A 23,097-nucleotide genomic window follows, 5' to 3' on the forward strand; every position below is an offset into this window, starting at 1 on the left:
CCCGTCATTAGTTAGCGCCTACCTGCTAGCCAGACAGGTTGTAAGCTGGGAATTCTAATTCATGGTGAATAAATCAGCTGTTGCTTTGACATGACCGATCCGTCGCCCTATTGCTGGTTCTTAGAGCCACAAACCCATATTGCACTCACACTCTCTCTCAAGGCCTTGCCGTGTACCTTACATCTTATAATTCTACAATTCATCTAAAGAAAATGTTGACAAACATGAATGCACACACAGCCCTCCCATCAATCCCCACCCTACACACAAACTAACATCAAACATTATCCTCCCCTCTGGGTGCAAGGCTAGCATGTACAGTATATTCCCTGTACATTCCATGCCGTTATGTTTTCTCCAGTAGACGTCGGTCAGATGAGTGGTGTGTTGCTGTGGCCGCCCCTTTCCCAAGCAGTCAAACGCTAAGAGAGAGCGGGACGTCAAACCAGCGAGCTGAGGGACACACTTGGGGAGGGCCGAGATCACTTCTAAGTCAGCTGATAGGGCGGCGACAAACTCAAAATGTTGGTGGCTCAATTAGGGGCTAACAGAGTAGAGAGGAGAGGAAGCGTGTGCTGCGCTCCGTGTGAGAGTGAAAGTAGGTTACAACAACGTAAAGTTGAGGTGAGTGAGTGACGCAAGCGCTCATCAATTGACTATTAGAATAAGAGGGTTCAAGTGGGTTCACTCTTGGCTGCAATTAAAAGTGTAGGTGTTGCGGCTTACAGATTACTGACAGAAACAAGCTGAAACACACACACACACACACACACTAGCCCTCTATCAAAATGCGTTGTTCATCAATCAAAACTAAAATGGGGGGCATATCGTAACCTTAATCTGAGGCGAGCCTCATACCTAAGCCTCCCACTTCCTCCACCCACACTCTTATAGTCATAGGACGCCCAGTTAAAACCCCATCACGTGAGGAACATCTGCAGGCCTACAGAAAACACACTTCAATCAATAACGGCTCTAACACTCTGCAAAGTGGATACATTCTTCCAGCAGGTCAGTGTTTTCCAGTGAAGTTAAGCAATGGGATAGAAGGAGCAGAGGGTTACATTCTCTCCCTATGAAACACTAACTAAATAAATAAAACTGTTGGAACAGGGTACATCAGAGGTCATGGGATCCGCATTCCAGCCCTGTAACACGTGCACGTTTAACCCCGTGAGACCCCCCCGGCACTGAATGTATGCTTAAGGTTTTCATGTCCCCATCCGTGTCATAGCTAACGTTAATGAATGCTTTCACAGGGGAAGCCACGGAGAGAGCTGCTAACACATCATTACAGCTGCTTTTAAAAAGACAATAGCCGCAGTATGTTAACCCTGGGTGCACTGCAAACCCGGTAGAAAATACCAGGAAGATTCATTGAAAAACAACTGAATAGAATGCTTGGTAAATTGGAGAATTGCATGTTTTCAGTTCAAACGAGTCGATGGCCTCAACGCTAATGAAGATGAGGTTTGAATGATCTCTCTCTCACACTCTGTACACCAGAGAGAGAGAGAGAGAGAGAAGAGAGGAGAGGAGAGAGGAGAGAGGAGAGAGGAGAGAGGAGAGAGAGAGAGAGAGAGAGAGAGAAAGAAACTGGTGGTCAGCCCATCTCATGGACAGCTAGCTACAATAATAATCAAAGATACCCCCAGAGAGCAGCAGGACAGAGAAGAGAGATCGGTAGCTGGGTAAATAATCAGCATTTCACCACACCACTGGCTGCTGGCATGGTATATCAATGGGAAGACACTGTCAAAAGGCTGACGGATACTTGAGAGTTTGGTTCAGTGTATCCTGGATCACAACTACGGTGCTGCCATTTTAGGAGACACCAGACATCCTTCCTCCTGTTTAGAGGGGATCATGAGGTCCTGCTGTGGCACCCCAGAGTGAGACGTCTCCTAGGTCTTCCAGCCCAGAGCTACCGCGAGGCGAGAGAGCCACCGGTCTCCCATGGATGCCTCGATGCCGGCCACCTCAACGGGTCACATTGTGTGCTTGTTTCTGAATCCAAAAAGGACAGGTTTCCGTTTTCATCGTCCTCCAACAGAACAGAAAACAACCACTCAGAGGTTCTTCATCCTCTCCTGAACAACAAGTTCCAAAGGGTGGCTAACCAGAGGCTGTGCTTCCAGCATCAAGACAACCTTTCTGGATCAACAGTTGGAATGCAATGTGCTCTGGCGTTGTTTCCAATGTTCCCAAAATGTAATTGCTCCTAATAACTTCTGGGCCATGGGTTAAAAGGGATGTCTGTTTATATGATACCTTTGTCACGCAAGACAATAATATCCCTCAGCTGTGACCCTGACCGACCTATTGTCAATGTCTCTGTCCAGGAGGAACTCCAACTGACCACACGTCATAGGGATGGGCTAATCTGTTTCTCTGAGCCTGCCTTCAGCCCAGTCACACAGTGGCCAGTTAGTTTCCAGTCCCTACATCCTCTCTAGGGCTCAGACAGACCATTAGTCGGATTACGTGTGACTTCAGGGAAGGTTTAGGAACGGATGCAGTCGCCACGGGCCTGGCCGGACAGACACATTTAGATGCATATCTGGACCTGCAGGGGACTGGATGTTATTATGGAGGCCGCAGATAAGGCTCAGATCCAAAGGCCCATGCGGTCAGAGGCTCAGGAATAATTTTCTGTCAGGGCTTCACAACGCAGACCAGACCACAGTGGTTGGTCGGCTGACTGGTGGACTGGCTGCTCTGATGTCTGTGTGTGGATCTACCGTAGCGCTTTAGTGTCAGACTGTATATCACAGAGGAGTTCAAATCCTGGAGATCGGGTTGGGGGAGTGGGAGGGATCGTGGGACTGGGGGGGGGGGGGGCTGAGCTGCTCACAAAATGGAGTCGCGGGCAGAAAACGTGAGGGTGAGAGATGGATAAGGATATGGAGAATGAGAGGTAGGGAGAGGAGAGAGATGTGGAGGAGAGGGTGAAAAGGAGGAGGATGAGAAAGCGGAAGAGGGATGGGAGGCGTGTAGGAAAGGCAGAGGGAGTAAGAGGCGTGTGGTGGACGGCAGAGGGTAGAGAGAGGAGTAGAGTATCGGCTGGAACCGAAATAGCATAGGGCTGAGGTTGCCACGGCAACCCCATCCTCGCAACTAACAAATCTGTTCACTCGACGCCACGGCAAAGAGGATCACACTGACAACATTAAAGATATTATCTTCTTATTTTCCCTCTTAGTCCATTTATTTGGTGAACACTTAGAGACTGACAAGCTAAAATGAAAATTTAAGAGGGTCCTTTCAAAGTCCTCGAATAACACCTATCATCTTCCCTCAGTAAGTGACACACTTCAGATAAAAATGGCATTGCAGGGTTAGAATTAGTCTCCAGTATCTTGTGTTATTTTTAATAACAACCCGTCTGTCTCCCAGGCAGTGTTATGTTTCTGAGAGAACAGGGTTAGTGTTCTGTTCTGCAGCCTCACCTTGAGGGCTGGATGGCACTGTTTGTCAAGGCTCATCACGTACTCAGACAAATGTTAGACTCCAGCAGCACAGCGAAAACCAAGAGAAAGACAGAACTGAGATAAAGCACTTGATATTACCTTGTCTGTGTTGCTTCACAAAGCCCGGAAGGCAAAGCCGTAAGTAAAGTTGTCATGAGGCTGCTACGCACGAACCCAAACATAGAAGACAGCTGGTCAGCAATGAAAACCTTTGGTTGAACAGGATGAGAGAATTGGCATTCTGAACACGTGGCGACTGCATCCGACAAGGGTTTGAGAGCGAAACGGGACATTTGTTTTTACATTAGGAATTGAGAGCGAGAAGGGAAAAAAATATAAATCGCAACTGGTCGATTGCAACGTGAGCTAGCGCGAGACAGGACAACCGTCTGTCTAATGGCATCATAAAACAGATGAGCGCTAGAAGCATCTCTACACCCGCAATAACATCTGCTAAATATGTGTATGTGACCAATAACATTTGATTCGACTTAGAAGGCTAAGCTGACATATCATGTTTGGAGGAGAAACAATCTTGAGAAGGAGCGAAATAGCTAAACGGGTGAGTTAAACGATCTGAACTGCAGGGAGACTTTTGAAATGAGAGACCAGTTAATCCAGCATGCTTCTGGCTTGATCAGTGCCTGGGCATTGATGAGGCCGAAGGGGGCTGGGGACAAATGTTGACTCGCGGGTCTAGGACTGGAGAATATGGCTGACACGGGGTCTGTAGCTAGGACAAGGACAGATGCAGGCTTGGGGATGAGACTGGGGCTGGTCGAGATAGGCTGGGGATCAGGTGCGCGATGAGGGCAGTGATTGTGTTTGACAGTGAAAGAATTTTGCCCGCCTGTGTCTGTGTCAGGCTCCATCTCTCACTCTGGGCTTGTGTCCCGCATGGCATTATACAGTACCATCAACTATGACATATACCATACGCTGTGGCATGATTAATACTTGTCGGGGAAACCAGGGGATCACAGTCTATCTCTACACACGTACGGGAACATAATAGCCACACACACAAACAAGCACACAGACACACACAATTCCCTACCAGACCCTTATAAGGGTCTATAACACTGCTTGCGCCTGCGCCATTTTCACAGGCAGTTTTCTGTGTCTGTGGAGTGGCGTGATGAAGAACACACCCTCTAATGGACACATAATACCACCTTCACGGTCAAGGGCACAACACCTTGTCCTCCGCACCACATGGATGTGTGTGTGTGTGTGTGTGTGTGTGTGTGTGTGTGTGTGTGAGAGAGTAAAAGGATAAGAGAAACAGTCAAGGGGAGATGGGGATGGAGGTTGACTGCATCTCAATCCCTGACAGTCTAAACATAGTCTAAGTCAGAGGGTACTTCGTCGGCCAGAAGGGCAACGGTCCCAGACACCCAGGAGTTTAGTTGGCTAGAAGTTCAAACATGACTTGACCCTGTCAGCATAGACCCAGGGAGTATAGAAAATTCTGCATGGCCTCGGGACACTTCCCTCTGTTGAGGACAGCGATCCTTGGGGCGCTTTAAAACTCCCGTTGACAACATGGCCCAACTTTTTTAGGACTTCCAATTCACGCCCAACGCTACGTTGACTAAAACATAACACAGTGAATTCCTAGAGGGTGTTTTGTTGTGCAAACCGCCATAGCGGCTTCGGCAGCGATGTCGTGTCCCTGCAATTGCTCTGGTTTTAATTAGATTCTTGCAGAAATAGAAAACAGAAACATCCCATTCTGGCTCAAACAGGGCCAAACAAAGGCTCCCATTGGAGGGTAAAATTCATTCTTCCCTCCTGCTGCTAATTCTCCTCTGTAATTATCGCTCCAGCCGTTCTTGTTTAGAGGGGTAGCACGCTAAATCATCCAGAGAATCGTGATGATATTGAGGGCTACCGTGGATTGGATTCCCCCTTTCACACTCTCCCTAGCTAGATTCTGCAGAGCTGGAAAACACTGTTTAGAGAGAGAGACAAGGCAGCTACGGTGGAAAATAAGAAACATTTCATGACGGATCTCGCAGGGAGGAAGGAAGTGGTCATGAGGATTGTAGACCACAGGAAGACTAGTGCAATCAGAGCTGGCTATCTGCCATCGTGTCGCACACACACACGCACTAACTATAGCTACTAGTACTACTACTACACACAGCAGGTTTATTTTTACAGAGCCAAAGCATCCAGCTAATGATGCATAACAGCCTTTCAACATGGGACCTCCCAGAGCTCTGGGTTATCTGAAGCCTCAGTGCATTCCCAATGACCCACGGGGTGGTCTGTCTTCAACAACAAGGCTTTCTCCCTTTGCTTTGGTTTCATTCTTTCCTTTTATGCTCATTATTTCAGTCGATCGTCAACTGTTTGAATGAAATGGTTTGCGGGGGAATTCACAAGAGAAAATTGCAGCCGAGAGCTGAGGCGTTGACAAGTCAAATGATGACTTCTGGTTCGTTGCGGGCCCATTTTGTGGTGTTTCTGTTTCAGAGGCAGACTAGTTGAGACACGGAGTCCAGCAGAGTGTGATTGTGATTGGCATGCGACGATTGACAGGCTGGCAGCGCCATGGTCCATTATGACCGGGCATCACAATGGGTGGCATCAAACAGCTGGATTCAGAGAAAACTCAATTATCCCCTCATAGTTGGGGAGCCACCAGTCACGGTACTGTTCATAGAAGAGGGGATGGTAAATGACTTGAAAGCTGGCTTCTTCACAGAGTCAGACTCATGTTTTATCTGACGGGTGCTGTGAGTGTGAGGTAGGTGTGTGTGTGCATTGGTGCACGTGACGGGGCAGGAGGTGTTTGGCACTGGCACCAACCGAGCGAAGTCTCACCATCCAGCTAAATCTAACAGCAGGAGGAGAGGAAGAGGAGGAAGGGGTGAGGAACAGCTGAGGAATATTTGTGTCTTGAGGAGATAAGGAGTCACCCTGTCAGTTGGAGGCAGGCAGGTTTGTGTGTGTGTGTGTGTGTGTGTGTGTGTGTGTGTGTGTGTGTGTGTGTGTGTGTGTGTGTGTGTGTGTGTGTGTGTGTGTGTGTGTGTGAGAGCGCGAGTGTGTGTGTTTGTGTGCATATAGCAGTCCCGAGAGTTATCGTTTCGCTATCTCGGTGTTACATTCCTCAGTAGTGAAGCTCTTCTGAAGACGGTTTCTCTGGGTGAGGGATTGCGGCTGCAGTCTCAACATAACTGTATGAATAATTTACTGACTTTCTACTTTCACTCGGGGCGGGCCTGTCGATCTGCCCCAACTTTCCCTCCGGTTTTGAATACTCTGACTCACATCTCAAGTTATTACACAAGAGATTACTGAACAGTTTTGGGAGTTAAATAAGGGGAAATGGAAGGCGTTGATTTTCTGTTAGGGATTAGGGAGGTAAGGAAGGTTTCTGTGTAAAATCAAAAAAAAAAAAAAGAAAGAATCAATCCACAGGGACTAAGAGCATTCCAATTCCTTCAGAACCTTCCGTCAGACTCCGGGTTCCAGTTGCTAATGTGATAAATGTAAAGCAGTGACAATCTTCAAGGGAGACATTTAGTTCCCCTCCGCGGTCTACAAAGCACCTCAGAGGTACACGCCTTGCCTCCACATTGACAGTCACCATTCAATACACAACAGTTCAAACATGACTTGACCCTTTCAGCATAAACTCTGGGAATGTACTTGGTCTCCACTAGATAACACAGCCACAAAGTCAAAATTGGCTATTTAGTAAACATTCATGAAATAATCATTTTAGGTTAGGCATAAGGTTAACAGTGTGGTTACATAGCAGTAACACACCACAGTGAGGCTCTAGTTGCTGTTGATTTTTTTTAAACCCTCTTCAAATTAAACGCTAGGCTCGTAAACTAAGCCGTTAAAGCATTATGGAGTCGTAGCGCTGTTACTGAATTGTTCCCTCAATTGTTCAACTTGTTTGTTCGGCGAAGGGAAAACGTACATCTCCAAACCAGGAAAACGTTTGAAAATACAGTGGAGAGGAGAGGTGGATGAAAAGAGAAAGAAGGAAAATGAAACACACAGAGACATTCTAAGACTGAGTCCCGAGGGGACTCATGAACCTATGCCCCGTCAGCCTCTCGTTTGCTCCCTCACTCCTACGGCCACTACTAAGTACGGTACACTAACACAGCTTAACGCAGTTTTAATCAATCCTCCTTGTTGTAAACACTAAGAAAAGCTGAACAAGGCATTCATCCTTGTCATTAAAGAAACATTCAAGCATCATGAAAGAGTGCTGGCTCAGGGAAAACACAGAGGTGGAAGGATGCATACAGTCCCTGGGATGGCAACTAAGGACATCAGAACACAAGTCGCCTGCGTTGTGAACTTAGCAAAATTGCACTTTGGCTATTTTACAGCAGAAGGATAGCATCTCTAAACAGCTGTACTGTATAGTATGTGACTTAGCTTGATTGTTGTGCTCAGCTCTCCTCATGCAGGTTCCTAGAGTAAACGGAGTAGGGAGTGTTCAGCTCTCCTCATGCAGGTTCCTAGAGTAAACGGAGTAGTGAGTGTTCAGCTCTCCTCATGCAGGTTCCTAGAGTAAATGGAGTAGGGAGTGTTCAGCTCTCCTCATGCAGGTTCCTAGAGTAAACGGAGTAGTGAGTGTTCAGCTCTCCTCATGCAGGTTCCTAGAGTAAACGGAGTAGGGAGTGTTCAGCTCTCCTCATGCAGGTTCCTAGAGTAAACGGAGTAGTGAGTGTTCAGCTCTCCTCATGCAGGTTCCTAGAGTAAACGGAGTAGTGAGTGTTCAGCTCTCCTCATGCAGGTTCCTAGAGTAAACGGAGTAGTGAGTGTTCAGCTCTCCTCATGCAGGTTCCTAGAGTAAACGGAGTAGTGAGTGTTCAGCTCTCCTCATGCAGGTTCCTAGAGTAAACGGAGTAGTGAGTGTTCAGCTCTCCTCATGCAGGTTCCTAGAGTAAACGGAGTAGTGAGTGTTCAGCTCTCCTCATGCAGGTTCCTAGAGTAAACGGAGTGGGGAAGGCCCGAGAGGAAGAGATCAAAAACAATGTGCTGCGCAAAAAATACAAAACAAAAATGATTAATCTGTGCCTTCTCTCCTCCCAGGACTCTCTCCCTCCTTCAGTTTCTCCTTTTTCAAAACTGCATCTTTCCACTTTGATGCCCCCCTCTCTCTGTATCCACACCTCCGGTACTGAAGAAACAAAACAAAAAAAACTGTTTTGAAGTGATTTCCCTCCGCTCTCTGCGAGGGTACATACACACACTCCGTGCCAAACACTTCGTACATGACCTTTCCTCAAAGCAAAAGGTTTACGTGTGGTGCGGTTTCAACAAATGTTGGGCTGAGACACACACACACACTTCGAGCATGACCTTTCCTCAAAGCAAAAGGTTTTCGCACGGTGCGGTTTCAATTAACGTTGGGGTGTGTCCCATCAACTCGGTCGCTCTCTCTCTCTCTCTCCCGAATGAAACGCTTTCTTCTTTGAGTTCTAAATGACTTTTGTTCCAGAGCCTCTGTTCAACTCTACTTATAATGCAATAACAGGAACTTAGGTCAGTTTATAGTGCAATCAGGCAGAGAGAATTAGCTATACACAGAATCAACAACCTCATGGTGAATTAAAAATGGCGTCCCTAAAATGATAGCGACTTCATGTCCGTAACATAACATTTCAGTTGGGATTCCTTCCTCCGCGCTCTGATTGGGTGCAGACCAGTCACTACTAGTGTGTGTTTGCGTGTCTGTGTATGCGGTTTTTTTATGCACTGCTGGAGACCCTAAATCTCATGTGATTTTTACCGGAATCATAGACTGCAGCTTGTTGGTAAGTGATGCGGAGGGTCTGTGACCTCTATTGGACAACAGATCAAGGCTGGACTACACATGTAATCTCCCACAAATCTCTCCCTCTGCCAGTGCATTTGAGGAGAATAGCTCCCAAATTCTCTACAAACAGGGACATTAACATAGACAAACTGTAGCTAAATGTACAACCACAGTATACAGGATTACCATAGATAAACAACTCATTGAGTTTATCAGGCTGTTGTTGATTGTGGCCTGTGGAACAAATCCTGTGAACAAATCATGGGTAGACTACAGCTGCAATCCTACTTTTATACTACAAAATGATTCATCCAGTTGAGCAACAATCCATGTTTAACATACTCACCATAGGTACGTATACACTTTACCACACCACATTTACATCATGTATTTGTACAGGTAAACATTTGAGCTCTCAAACACAAATCGTTTTAACCAGTGGTTAATTTGAGCCGGCACCTCTTCGTTTTGGACTGTTCCGTTTCCGGAATCCATTTGGCCGGATCCAGAACCTTCACAAGCATGTAGTCTTTTCAAACACTGTTTGCAATGTAAAAATTCAAATAAAGGCGATCCGAGTTCATTCCAGTTGCTGCCTCATTAATTATCCAGCCTCCTAAAAACTTCACCTCTTTTAACGTGGAAACGTAGATTTTGAGCCCGCGACCTGATATTCTAAAGAATTAGTTAGTGTTGGGCCGACTCGTGCTTACAGTTTGAACAACATTATAGCCTGTTTGAGACCATGAAGGGCCGTTGCTGTGGTGAGAGAGAAGCGCGCCTGTACCCGTCTCAGAACTAGAATGAGATTCACATTCTATGATCCATCTCCCTCCCTCTGCTAGACATGAGCCTGCCAAATAGGACCAATAGCTTCTTTAAAACAATTTGCCTAGCTGTGGATCGTGTTAACGTAGCCCAATCACAAGGCATATAGCCCGGGAACACGCGGCAAATCTATCAGTTAACAGCATGAAGCCAGAACAAGCCTCTCGCAATATTCCAAAAACAAATCGGGGTTGAAAAACAAATAGCTCCTGCTTAAAAGATAACACTAATCTGACTGTAGGCTATGAACATTGTTTTACAAAGTAAAACAAGAGATGGGCTTTTGGCGCGAGAGTAAATCGTCCATCGCCGGCGAGTGAGCTACGCATCATTGGGTGAGTCAGCGAAAGTGGAAAGCTTTTGTAGGACTATAATTTCCTCCTCATATTGCATAGTGAACAAAAATATAAATGCTACAATTTCAATGATTTTACTGAGTTAGAGTTCATAAGAAATCAGTCAATTGAAATAAATTCATAAGGACCTAATCTATGGATTTCACATGACTGGGAATACAGATATGCACCTGATGGTCACAGACAGCTTAAAAAGAAGTAGGGCATGGGTCAGAAAACCAGTCAGTATCTGGTGTGACCACACCATGAGACTTCTCCTTTTCATTGAGTTTATCAGGCTGTTGATTGTGGCCTGCGGAATGTTGTCCCACTCCTCTTCAATGGTTGTGCGAAGTTGCTGGATATTGGCTGGAACTGGAACACGCTGTCGTACACGTCGTTCCAGAGCATCCCAAACATGCTCAATGGGTGACATATCTGGTGAGTATGCAGGCCATGGAAGAACATTTTCAGCTCCGGGAATTGTGTATAGATCCTTGCGTCATGGGGCTGTGCATTGTCATGCTGAAACATGAGGTGATGGCGGCAGATGAATGGCACAACAATGGGCCTCAGGATCTTGTCACGGTATCTGTGCATTCAAATTGCCATCAATAAAATGCAATTGTGTTCATTGTCCGTAGCTTATGCCTGCCGATACCATAACCCCACCACCACCGTGGGGCACTCTGTTTACAAAGTTGACATCAGCAAACTGCTCGCCAACACGACACTATACACATGGTCTGCGGTTGTTAGGCCGCTTGGACATACTGCCAAATTCTCAAAAACGACGTCGGAGCCGATTCAATTCTCTGGCAACAGAGAACATTCCTGCAGTCAGCATGCCAATTGCACGCTCCCACAAAACTTCTGACATCTGTGGCATTGTATTGTGAGACAAAAACTGCACATTTTAGAGAGGTCTTTTATTGTCCCCAGCACAAGGTGCACCTGTGTAATGACCATGCGGTTTAATCAGCTTCTTGATATGCCACACCTGTCAGGTGGATGGATTATCTTGGCAAAGGAGACATGCTTACTAACAGGGATGTAAACACATTTGTGCACAACATTTGAGAGATATAAACTTTCGGTACATATGAGAAACGTCTGGGATCTTTTATTTCAGAAACAGAGGCTGTTTGCCCTTAGTACTGAAAAGTGTCTGTTCCAGGTGCGTAGGAGTCAAAATCTTTTATTTCAGCTCATGAAACATGGGACCAACACTTTACATGTTGCGTTTTTTTTTTTGTACAATTTGTTTAGTGTACAATTTGTCTCCACACACCTAGGCTATTGATGGATTCAAGACAAGGTGGTTTTTTATTGATCTCAGATTCTCAGAAGTCAAGATGTAAGACAAGAGGATTACTTCTAATTGTGTGCCATTGAAACCTTACCACATTGCAGCTAGCCAAACACTGCTTCTAGTGCAGCCAGTGTTGCGTAGCGCTTCCAGTAAGCGCAGCCTGTAGAATATGCTAATTACCCTCCTCCCAGCTCATCTGCTTTACTTTACTTTAGAGCGATAAAAAGGAGGCAGAATCGGCTTACCACCTTAAAGCACCGCAATTAATTGTAATCTAGTTTAATGAGACACACTTTGACTAGCTAATGTGGCTAATTGCAGCCATACAGGAAATGCTATTGACTTTGAGCGGATGCCATTAGACCTTGATGAAGGCGCTGATGTGTGAATATCGCATAACCCACAACACACACATAAATATACAGTATTTCTCTCAACTGCTATATGCAGACAAACACACCCCTACTATATGCTGGCAGACGCACGCACACACCATAAAAGGAGGCACGAGATAAAAGAGAGGCGCACACACACAAACAAAGCACAAAGAGATTTGTTGTGGCATCCTGCATGCCAATGTTGGACTGCAGCAACCAATTGGAATGTTTATTCTTCAGAAAGACGAGAAAAGGGTGCAGGTGGAAACGTTCCTGCTCATTCGATCAATAGAAGGAACAGTACAATGATAAACCTATATATATTCTATCAAAACGGTAGAGGTACAGCAAACCGCCTCATAGTGGCATAACATTCCTCAAGTGTATTAGAAATAAGCAGTGCAAGTAGGGTCTCTTATGTTACAAGTAAATCATTGAGATTAGACATTAGAACATGTGCTGACTCTTAAAGTAGGCCTATAGGAGTAAAGTACTAGCTCAGCTAAGGGTAGAAGAGTACTGCAACAATCCCTTGTGTGTTGGTCCTCTCAGGTTCTGTATCGTTAACCGTAGAGGGTGTTGGAGAGGCTGGAGAAGACTCACGGCTGACAAAAATGCTTTACCGCACAGGCCCAGGGTGACCCGCTTGCTTCCACTACCCACCATCAAATCAAATTCCAACCTGCTGCTGGGTAATAGCTGTCTGCCTGCTTGAACCAGCCATTCCCACCCGTCAACAGTGTTCCAACACTGCTGAAACAGGAGGGGACTGTCCGGCCTTGTATCTAGTTGGAACTTACTATAATACTGTTGCATTCCTTTATAAGTAAAATAACATTTCTCAAGGCACCTTGGATTATAGGTTCCTTGTGGTGTGTGTGGTTCAGATAAAGGGCTACTGGGTATCATTCAGTTCTATAGTGACACTGTTGGGGTTGCACAACTTGATTCACTGCTGCTTTTCATCTGCCATGTAAAGGAACTGATTCCAAATCAGATCAAATGTTTGGGAGCCTTTTACAAAAGGCCTGATGCCTGTGATCTCTGCCAACAAAGCTGTGTTTTCTTTTCCTGGGAGCATTTTTGTCAAAACAAGGCTAATTTGGGGAGACGATTTCAACCGTCACGTCTCTCTAAATAACAACGTGACCTGCAGAGCGACACACACACACACACACACACACACACACACACACACACACGCATAAACACACTCAAAAAGGTGATTAATGCTCGTGCACACACTTGCAAATATTTGGGATATTCTCCTTTTCAGTGAGCGGGAACAGGAGTGACCGGTCGAAGCTGTAATAAGGGAGCCTCATTGACAGAACAAGCCTACCTTTTGTGGGTTCTGTGCGTTTGGGGAGATCCAGCGTGTCGTAGCTTTTGTCATTCTCGCCGTTTTTCCTGCCTGGATAGAGATTGGAGAGAGAACAGAGGTCGATGTCAAACAGACAACCAGACCAGTGGCGTAGTGGTCAACTCCCATCGCCGGTCACGGGGGGATAAAGTAACGCTCACTATACTTTCAATGCTTATTTCTGCAAAGGTGGGTCAACTGTCACCTCCACAAAAAAAGTGGGTAAACTACGTTTACCATCCACGACACCAGACAGAGTTCATTGACAAATGTCCCTGAGACCACTGCAGGACCACACACACAGATGGACACGCAGATGGACAAGACACACAGTATGAGTGTGCGTATACCGCACACACACATTCAAACACAGACGGACAGACATGAGAGTGCACACACCATCACCACATGTCTAGTAGCAACCTAGTGAGGAACCCTCCTTTAATAAGGCAGGGAGGGTCATTGAGCAGTGTGACTACAGAATTGCCAGCTAATGAACGTCTCTCCATCCATATCGTCAACACGGAGGGGACATGGCTAAAAACTAAAGCCCAGGTCTCCCCTACCTCTACTCCTGGTGATTAGGCTAGGTTTGAATTACTAACACTACGATGCTGTGTGGTAGGATGAAGGAGTGAGAACTCCAGCAAGGCTACAGCAAATTAAGAGGGCAAACAAGTGAAGTCGGTGAAACTTTTCAGCTTTGGAGGAGAGCCAAACTACTAATGTTACAGTAGCTATAAGGGGTGGGGTGAGATAGTGAGACAGGACATGAGGACACTCACCTTGATTAAACCACTCCTCTATAGTTAGCCAAGGAAGCAGCAGCAATGCCAAAAAACACAAGCAGGGAGAAGAGAAGAGTAAATGATAAAATAGGTTGTGTTGATTAGAGGTGACATAATAAAAACAAATTCAGTTTAAAGTCAACTTGGGGCTATAATGTTCAGAGGGAAAAAGGGAAAAGAGAGTGGGGAAGGCTGAGACACAGAGAAAGAGAGAACACGAGGGAGAAAAAGATGGCAAGAGAGAGTGGGAGAATAGAAGGTAAGAAACAAGTACTTAGGGCAGAACGGTGACAAGTGGAGAATAAAACCCATTAGCACTCCATAGGTGACTCTCCTGGGACAGTGTTAAGAGGCTGTGGTGTCAGTGAACTCGGCTCATTAGAGAAAGTGTGTGTGTATGATCACACTGCAGCAGCACACACAAGGAGAGAGAGGGACAGTCACTGCCACTCAAGGCACTAAGCCAGCCACACACACACACACACACACACACACACACAACAGCACAGGAATATAGGCATCAAAAACAAAAAGATTAATGCAAAAAGCAACCATTTTGCATCGGGTACAAACACTGGGCCTGAAGCGTCTCTTCATGATAATGGGTGTAATGGCAAGTGTCAGGATTCGGGGGGGGGGGGGGGGGGGGGTAATTTAGACAATTTAACTCGGGTAACAAATTGCTGGGAGAGACGGTGTTGTCTAAACGACTCTCCTGCAAGATCTGACTCCCCTTCCCGCACTCACACTGTTTTTGGACGGGCGTGTTAAGCGTTTTTAATGTAGGCCATCTTTCCTTCAAAGTACACCTCCAGGGCCTGTGAAGACTAAACACACCACATTAACTGCTGTGTACAATAGCAGCAGACTGGCTAATTCGTCTGCGATTGCCATCTATAATATTCAATCTGTAAACACACACACACACACACACACTTCTAGACACACGCCCCAGTGTTTCTTGGCCTCTAAATCAGCAGCACCCCCCTCCGGACTGTGAGGGGTCAGTGAGATTGGGTCTCACCTCATTGACTAAGTGATTCATTGCTGTCATTATTTGTTGTGGGAGAGGGACCTCTGCTTGTTGTTCAGCCATTAGTCAGTGATCGAGAGGTAGCCTGCACTAATTACATCTCTGTCTAGAACCAGAGGGTAGCCTTTACTAAATAACTGTCTGCTAGGGGGAAATAGCTCTGGGCTGAAGGGTACGAGGTAAATAGAGCTCTAAAGAGCTGAAATCCTGTTAGCATAGGCCTGGATACATACAGTAACCTATTCAAACTGACAGGGCCCATTTTTAGTATAGTATACTGGGTTTCTGTCTTCTTTTGTCCTCTGCGAAGAGGCTAGGTTTGGGACTGGGCCCATGTCTCTCCAGTCTAGTCTCCCTCTGTGTCGTCCCTGCCTTTCACCTTTGGCCTTCTTCCCTCCGAAGCAGCCTGCGTCGTCCTTCTTCTTCCTCTGAGGGCCCACAGAGCCCGGGGCCTGCAGCGCTGATGGGTCGGTGAACTTCTCGGCCCCTGGGATCTCCTTGTGAACGTGGTAGGACAGGTTCCTCATGATACACACACAGTTCTCCACAGACTGGAGGAGGTGGGGACAGAGAGGCGTCAGCTCAACCTGCACAGACTGTTCTCAGAATATGATATGAAAGGGACTGTCTACTCGCCTCCAAACTACATAGAGACCCACTGGAGACAAGCAAAACAGAACGCAAATCAGCATTCGTGGTATCAAATGTCTCCAACGACTACACAAAATACTGCTATAGTAATATACAGGTAGAATGATGCATATGGGGATGTGTTTGGAGCTGGCAGCTCACCTTGTTGTCCATGTCTTTTTTACCCACAGCTGACTGCAGGGCGTGGAGCAGAGCGTCCACCAGCCCCTCACACTCCCTCAGCCTGCGCCTCGCCTCGGCCCCGTCCGAACTCACGTTCCTGTGGAACACAGACACAGCCTGGTCAGAAGCAGAACAAAAAGGCGTCCGTCGGTGGTGTTAATAAACAGCATTTAAAATCGCTTTTCATTTCACTTCCAATTTCCTCCATGAGTGGTTGAATATATTTCACAGAGACAGAGGACTCCAATCTCCCGTGCACAGAGATAGCACTGCCCAGTGCCCATGCTCTAGAAGCTGAGGAGATTACGATCAGACACAGCTGACTTCAAGAGATAAAAAGTAAACACCTGAATCTGACAACAGTGAATCAACAGTGTAACAGCTAAGCAGACAGGGAAATAATCATTCTACTAGGACATGAAAAGTGGCAACTTCCCGCCAAAGATGCAACAGTACACAGGCTTGCAATCCACCATTCTGCACTCCCAAACAGACCTGTGTAGTAAATAACCGGCTGCATAGGCCTGCCAAGTGGCTCCGCGCATGTCTTTGCAGAGACTTTAGTTGTGGAGGGTGAGAGCACGAGCTGCCAGGCTCGCTGGGGACTTCATTTAAGAGCGTTTTCTTTCTGGGCCATATAATCCCATTACCAATCCACCCAGCTAGTCCAGTAGGAGGATGCCTGTCACCGCTGCAAAAGGGTTGAGGGGGACAGCCAGAGCGACACACACACTTAAATGTGCACACAATCAAAAGGTGATATATCCACGAGCGCGCACACTCGCAAACAGAAATGTGCATACACACAGCCACTCTCTCACACACCTACACACTCAGGAAGTCAGTCAGTCAGTCTGCCAGTCTCTGGGGCAGACTCCATTCATCTCAGGTAAAGCCTGGGCTATTATACACTTTGGGCTAATTAAAACTAATCTATGGCACAGAGAGGCAGACACCGCAGACCATATGGGACTCTATTCCCAAGTCATAAAACATCGACGGGACTGTAGTGGAACGGGTCAAGAGCTTCAAGTAAAATGGCGCTGACAGATATGGCAGCAAACGTAGTCCTACCTTTCACAAGAAACAAAGTTAGTATGATGAGATGATACATGCGATGCGCTGTCTGTTCTCACTCTGAGAGTTGATGATTGATCATGCAGGTATCAGAGAGTTCTGGCCGTGGCCTGTAGAGAAGCCAGATTTAGAAATTGCATCAAATTTAACAGTTCCATTTTACGTCATGCTGTTCATAGAAATAATCTCACAGTTACTTTCCCGGGAAAATGGTGAGAGTTTGGGCAGGAAATCCCAGTAACCCAGTTCTGACTATTCAACCTTAGTCTGACCAATTGGAATCTATGCGTCAAGATTGTTTTGATCACGCGGACTGGTAAATGTTCCGGGTCGCCTCTGAGAATAGTACCGAAATATACACTGACTCGGTGACAGGGTTCGTCAGGAAGTGCATAGAGGATGATGTTCCCACTGTGGCAATTACAAGTTATCCAAACCAAAAACCGTGGATAGATTGCACCATTCGCAACCACAGGGCTCTCCAAAGGGTGGTGGGGTCAGCCCAACGCATCACCGGGGGCACACTGCCTGCCATCCACGACATCACCCGGTGTCACAGGAAGGCCAAGAAGATTGTCAAGGACTTCAGCCACCCGAGCCACGGCCTGTTCGCCCCGCTACCATCTAGAGGAGACGACATCAGACTGTTACAAAGTCACCACTAGCCAGCCTAGTACCCTGCCCTGAACCTTAGACTGCTTTGCCCTATGTACATAGAGTCACTGAACACTGGTCACTAATAATTGTTACATACAGTTTTACCCATTTTATATGTATATACTGTATTCTAGTCATGACTCATCCTATATAACTACTGCTGTACACACCTTTTCTAGTCATATACTTTCCATACACACAGTCTTGTATCGCAAGGTATTATTACTGAACTGTTGAAGCTAGAAACAACTATTTAGTTGTACCTGCAATAACATCTGCAAATCTGTGTACGCGACCAATAAGCTTTGATTGGATGCAAATGGCCCAGTATATGACTGGGGGCGTGCTCCCTGCCATCCATGACCTCTATACCAGGCGGTGTCAGAGGAAGGATCAAACAATTGTCACAAGACCCCAGCCACCCAAGCCATAGACTGTTCACTCTGCTACCGCACGGCAAGCGGTAGTGGAGCGCCAAGTCTGGGACCAAAAGGCTCCTTAACAGCTTCTACCCAATTCCATAATACTGCTGAACAATTAACCAAATGGCTACCAGGACTATTTACATTGACCCTTTTGTGCACCGACTACACACACTCACTGGAATCTACCCACACAGTTGACACCACACACACACTCTCCACATACGCTGCTGCTACTCTGTTAATTATCTATCTTGATTGTCTAGTCACTTTGATCCCCCTACCTACATGTACATATCTCAACTACTGCATACCCCTGCACATTGACTAGGTAACGGTGCTCCTTGTATATAGCTCCTTTTATATGCTAAATGTCTTACTTTTTAACTCTGCATTGTTGGTAAAAGGCTCGTAAGTAAGCATTTCACAGTAAAGTCCATACCCGTTGTATTTGGTGCATGTGACAAATACAATTGTAAATAAATGAATATAATTAAAACCTTACATCCCTCTTCTGGTCCAGAGGAATCACTTCCATCCAGAAAGGTCACCAAGGAGCATCCAACAGGGATGGATTTGACAGGCAGGTGTGTGTGTGCTTGGGCAGACATACAAAGCGGGAATAGTGTTTTTATTGGCAGGTGTTTTATTTTGCCTTTTTCTAGAAAGTACATCTGTTGTGGGTGTCAATCTGTGTGTGTGTGTGTGTGTGTGTGTTTCAATGTCAATCAGTGGATGTGACGGAGGGCGTGTGTGTCTGTGTCCATTGTGTGGATGTATATCAACTAGCTATGCTGAGAGGTCAGTCATTGTGACATGTGGCCATAAAGGGACAATAGGCTGTCCTCTGGGAGAGGGTTAGAATGAGACCGCCTCACTGATGAAGACCCCACCATGTCCGTCGTCACAAGGTCAATGCTAGGCCTGGTAGAAAGGACACAGCTTAAAGGACTTTCTCACACACACACACACACACACACACACACACACACACACACACACGCACACACACACCTTATTTGACAGTGCAGGAATATGGACACGCTCATCCTTTGAGGGCTCACGAGTGGCGCAGCGATCTCAGGCACTGCATATCAGTGCTAGAGGCGTCACTACAGACCCTGGTTCGATTCCAGGCTGTATCACAACCGGCCGGGATTGGGAGTCCCATAGGGCGGCGCACAATTGGCCCAGCGTTGTCCGGGTTAGGGTTTGGCCGGGTTAGGGTTTGGCCGGGTTAGGGTTTGGCCGGGGTAGGGTTTGGCCGGGTTAGGGTTTGCCGGAGTTAGGGTTTGGCCGGAGTTAGGGTTTGGCCGGAGTTAGGGTTTGGCCGGAGTTAGGGTTTGGCCGGAGTTAGGGTTTGGCCGGAGTTAGGGTTTGGCCGGGGCCGGGTTTGGCCGGGGCCGGGTTTGGCCGGGGCCGGGTTTGGCCGGGGCCGGGTTTGGCCGGGTTAGGGTTTGGCCGGGTTAGGGTTTGGCCGGGTTAGGGTTTGGGTAGGGTTTGGCCGGGGTAGGGTTTGGCCGGGGTAGGCCGCCATTGTAAATAAGAATTTGTTCTTAACCTTTATTTAACTAGGCAAGTCAGTTAAATAAAATCAATAAATAAAAATCCTTCCAGAAGGAAACAATGCCAAAAAGCGGTAGCGGTTATAGTGACCGATACAGAAAACGTGCTACTCTGTCAAGGCATCAGTAAACTCAATCTCCCATACATCAGCAGATCTCAAATCTGCCTCTGGCCAGCAAACAGAGTGTCGTTGGTTTACGTCACCATGGAGACACACTCAGCAGCAGGTAACGTAGAGAGAGGGGGAGAGAGAGAGAAAGAGACCTGGGGATAGAGAGATGTAATACGTGGCTAGTACAAGGTGCCCTGTATGACCCTGTGGGATGGGTGAGACACACAGTGAACTCACACACACACACACACACACACCCATGGGGAGGAGCAATCAGCTGCCAACTTCACCAGAGGGCATCCACATCCAGCTACATCAGACCTCCAACTCAGCAGCAGTCACCTCTACTACTATACAATACCCCTCCCCCTGTCAGAACCACTGGCATCCACATCCAGCTACATCAGACCTCCAACTCAGCAGCCGTCACCTCTACTACTATACCCCTCCCCCTGTCAGAACCACTGGCATAGGCTCTGTCGCAAATGGCACCCTATTCCTATATAGTGCACTACATTTTGACCAGAGCCCTTTGGGGAACAGGGGAACATTTGGGATGGAGCCACTGTAATGTGCTTCTGGCCAGATGAGGCAAACTTGATTACATTGATTAAAGTGAAATGGGGCAGGAGGAAGTAGTGTAATCTAAGGACAGCCAGCCGGATCAAACCCTCTGCCTCCGTCTACTTCCTTACCCAGGTCACCAAGCAAAATAAAATACACCCTGATATCAAGAGTGTGTGTGTGTGTGTGTGAGAGAGCAAGAGAGCGAAAGAGAGATGGCGAGAGAGAGAGAGAGTACCAAACAAGCCAAACCCAAAAACGTTAATCTGGACCGTGTTACAGACCAAAACAGCAGGGGTTTGGCGGGGTGTTGGGAGGGTGATGGGATTGGAAGACAGTGTTGGGTTGGATCCTGATGAACAGACCACAGTGACTGCTGAGCTGAGCTGCAGTGGATTAGGGACTGTGGGTCAGACTGGCTGGGGCTGGGCGGGATGCAGGCAGCATATCGCTGGGACAGAGGATAACCCACACATATCTGTTGTGTCTCTGTAGGGTGACGTACTGCCATAACACAAGGTCCAAGTCACGTCAGGAGAAAGAACTACCATCTAGTCTCCAACATTGTCTGACATTCATCTCACACGCTTTAAAAACAAAGTCAAACTGGCAAAACGGACACTAGTATAGAGTCACGGCCAATATGTAAACGGCCAATACAAAGACATGGAAGCTTCTCCATCTTTATTAGAACCACTATCTCCTGGTGGACCTTTGGCTTCACTCAGACTATCTATAGACTTATCTCCAGTGTGTGTGTGTGTGGGGGGGGGGGGGGGGGGGGAGAGACGCACAGCAGTAGACAGAAGTCATTATCTGTGGCTATACTACTCCCCCTCAGGCTCAGCCTCTGGCTTCCTCTTTCAACACTTTCCCTACAAGGTCAGTCAGTAAGACAGCTGAACAGAGAAGGACAGTAGTCTTGAGTGACAGTTGCTAGAGACTGGACTAGCTAACTACTTTCTCCAGATGAACTCACAGTTGGATCATGTGTTCCCCTTTGAGAGAAGACTCAAGCCATACCCTGTGGAGGCAATAATCCACAGCTGCAACACATTGAGGAGAATGTTGCCGTCTACTAGAAGATGCTGTGGATCAACTGGGAGAGGAAAACAAGGCTTCCTCACCAACCTGTCACCTGATTGGTATACATCTACACCCTAATTGAATCCAGTCCCAATCCACCCAACCCCTCCATCCCCTCACAACCTTTAAGATCAGGGAGAAGGGGATGCGTATTTGAAAGGGCTAATGTCGTCACGGGAGTTGGAACCGTTGCGGTAAGCCAACGGAAGTACTAATCAAGCATCAGGTTGCTCGGACGACCTCTAAGGTCTCTGGTTCTGCCTGTACAGGGGTCTGTTCATAGCACTGCTAATAGCCACAGCAGCAGAGACCATCGATCGCTGTCCTTTCAATATCAGATACGCTGGTTGAAAAGGTCTTTTAGCTCCCTCTCTCATTCAGAGAATAGCCTCTGTGGTTGAAGTGCTGGAGTGCGAGTGGTGGCCCGGCAGGTCCATATGCATTGTACCATTGTGCCTGCTGCTGGGTCATACTAACCATCTTCTGGTCTGCTTCACTTTTTCCTATGGCAGGAAATACCTTTAAGAGGAGCGTGGGTAGCAGGCCTCACGCAAGCTATTACCTCAGACAACCGGAGGTGTTCTTGAAGACGGTGGTCCACTCTGCGTCGCGGGGCTTGGAGTCCTCGTTGGGCTCGTGCTCCCAGCCTGAGTGGGGGATGATGACCTCGTTGGTCATAGTCTGCAGCCCGTGGTTTATAATCACCATCTTCAGAGGCTCATAGGAAGACAGGTTCCACAGGGTCCCTAGGGCGAGGGAGGGGAATCGGGAGAGGAGCAGAGGGAGAGAAATGGATGGAGAAAGGAAAAATGGTCATTCGTCGATTCCTTTCACGTCTGAGGGAACAGTCGTTCAGGCAAAATGAAACCATTTACCAGTCACATGTAAAACACACAGCGAGAGCAAAGTCTTAGTTTCTCTCACAGTGAGGAGAGAGATAGCTGTGTCTCACACTGAGCATAATTCAATCACTGAGCCTGAGAATCCTGTAATCTCAGAGAGAGGGAGGAATGGGAGGCGAGGGACACACACACACACACACACACACACACACACACACACACACACACACAGAGGGTGAGAACAGGTTTAGAGCCGGCATGGAGCCTGGCAACAGCTGCAATAGAGATAGAATCAGGAGGGATTTGACATAAATGGATGTACCAGGGGAAGACCTCCGGTTTGTGGAAAACTAAATACTACAGAATCGACTTCAAAGTCCACATACAGTGCCCTACACCTGTCTTTGTTTTTATGAACTGTAGCTCCCCTCTATCCCACCCCCAGACAAGGCCCAGTGAGGGAGGAATAGTAAGAAGATAAACTGTTTGATCTTATTTCACAAAGTATTGATTTCTTAGGCAGAAGAATAACAGCCGGGAGCTAAAGAGTTTAGCTAAATCTTATACACACAGACTTATGTGCGGTTTCTACCTGGTCAATATTCCCGCCGTCATATCATGCTGACTGCACACTATAAAAACCTTGGAGGGCCCA

General features: G+C 47.0%; 1 protein-coding gene across 6 annotated transcripts in view; it reads right to left on the reverse strand.

The window, feature by feature from the left end:
• The window catches only part of LOC115164308 (armadillo repeat protein deleted in velo-cardio-facial syndrome), a 242,154-nt gene that overhangs the window by 26,798 nt on the left and 192,259 nt on the right, over positions 1 to 23,097 (reverse strand). For 5 of the 6 annotated variants that reach the window (XM_029716653.1, XM_029716651.1, XM_029716649.1 and 2 more), the window contains 5 exons: positions 22,163 to 22,346; positions 16,096 to 16,213; positions 15,683 to 15,854; positions 14,268 to 14,285; positions 13,462 to 13,533 (listed from right to left, as the gene is read on the reverse strand). In XM_029716653.1, the coding sequence (XP_029572513.1) occupies positions 13,462 to 13,533; positions 14,268 to 14,285; positions 15,683 to 15,854; positions 16,096 to 16,213; positions 22,163 to 22,346 (564 nt within the window). The remainder of the gene's footprint in view (positions 1 to 13,461; positions 13,534 to 14,267; positions 14,286 to 15,682; positions 15,855 to 16,095; positions 16,214 to 22,162; positions 22,347 to 23,097) is intronic. The other variant, XM_029716654.1, reaches the window with a different exon arrangement.

Source organism: Salmo trutta, chromosome 27 (genome assembly GCF_901001165.1).
Source record: "Salmo trutta chromosome 27, fSalTru1.1, whole genome shotgun sequence".
NCBI classification, from domain to species: Eukaryota; Metazoa; Chordata; class Actinopteri; order Salmoniformes; family Salmonidae; genus Salmo; species Salmo trutta.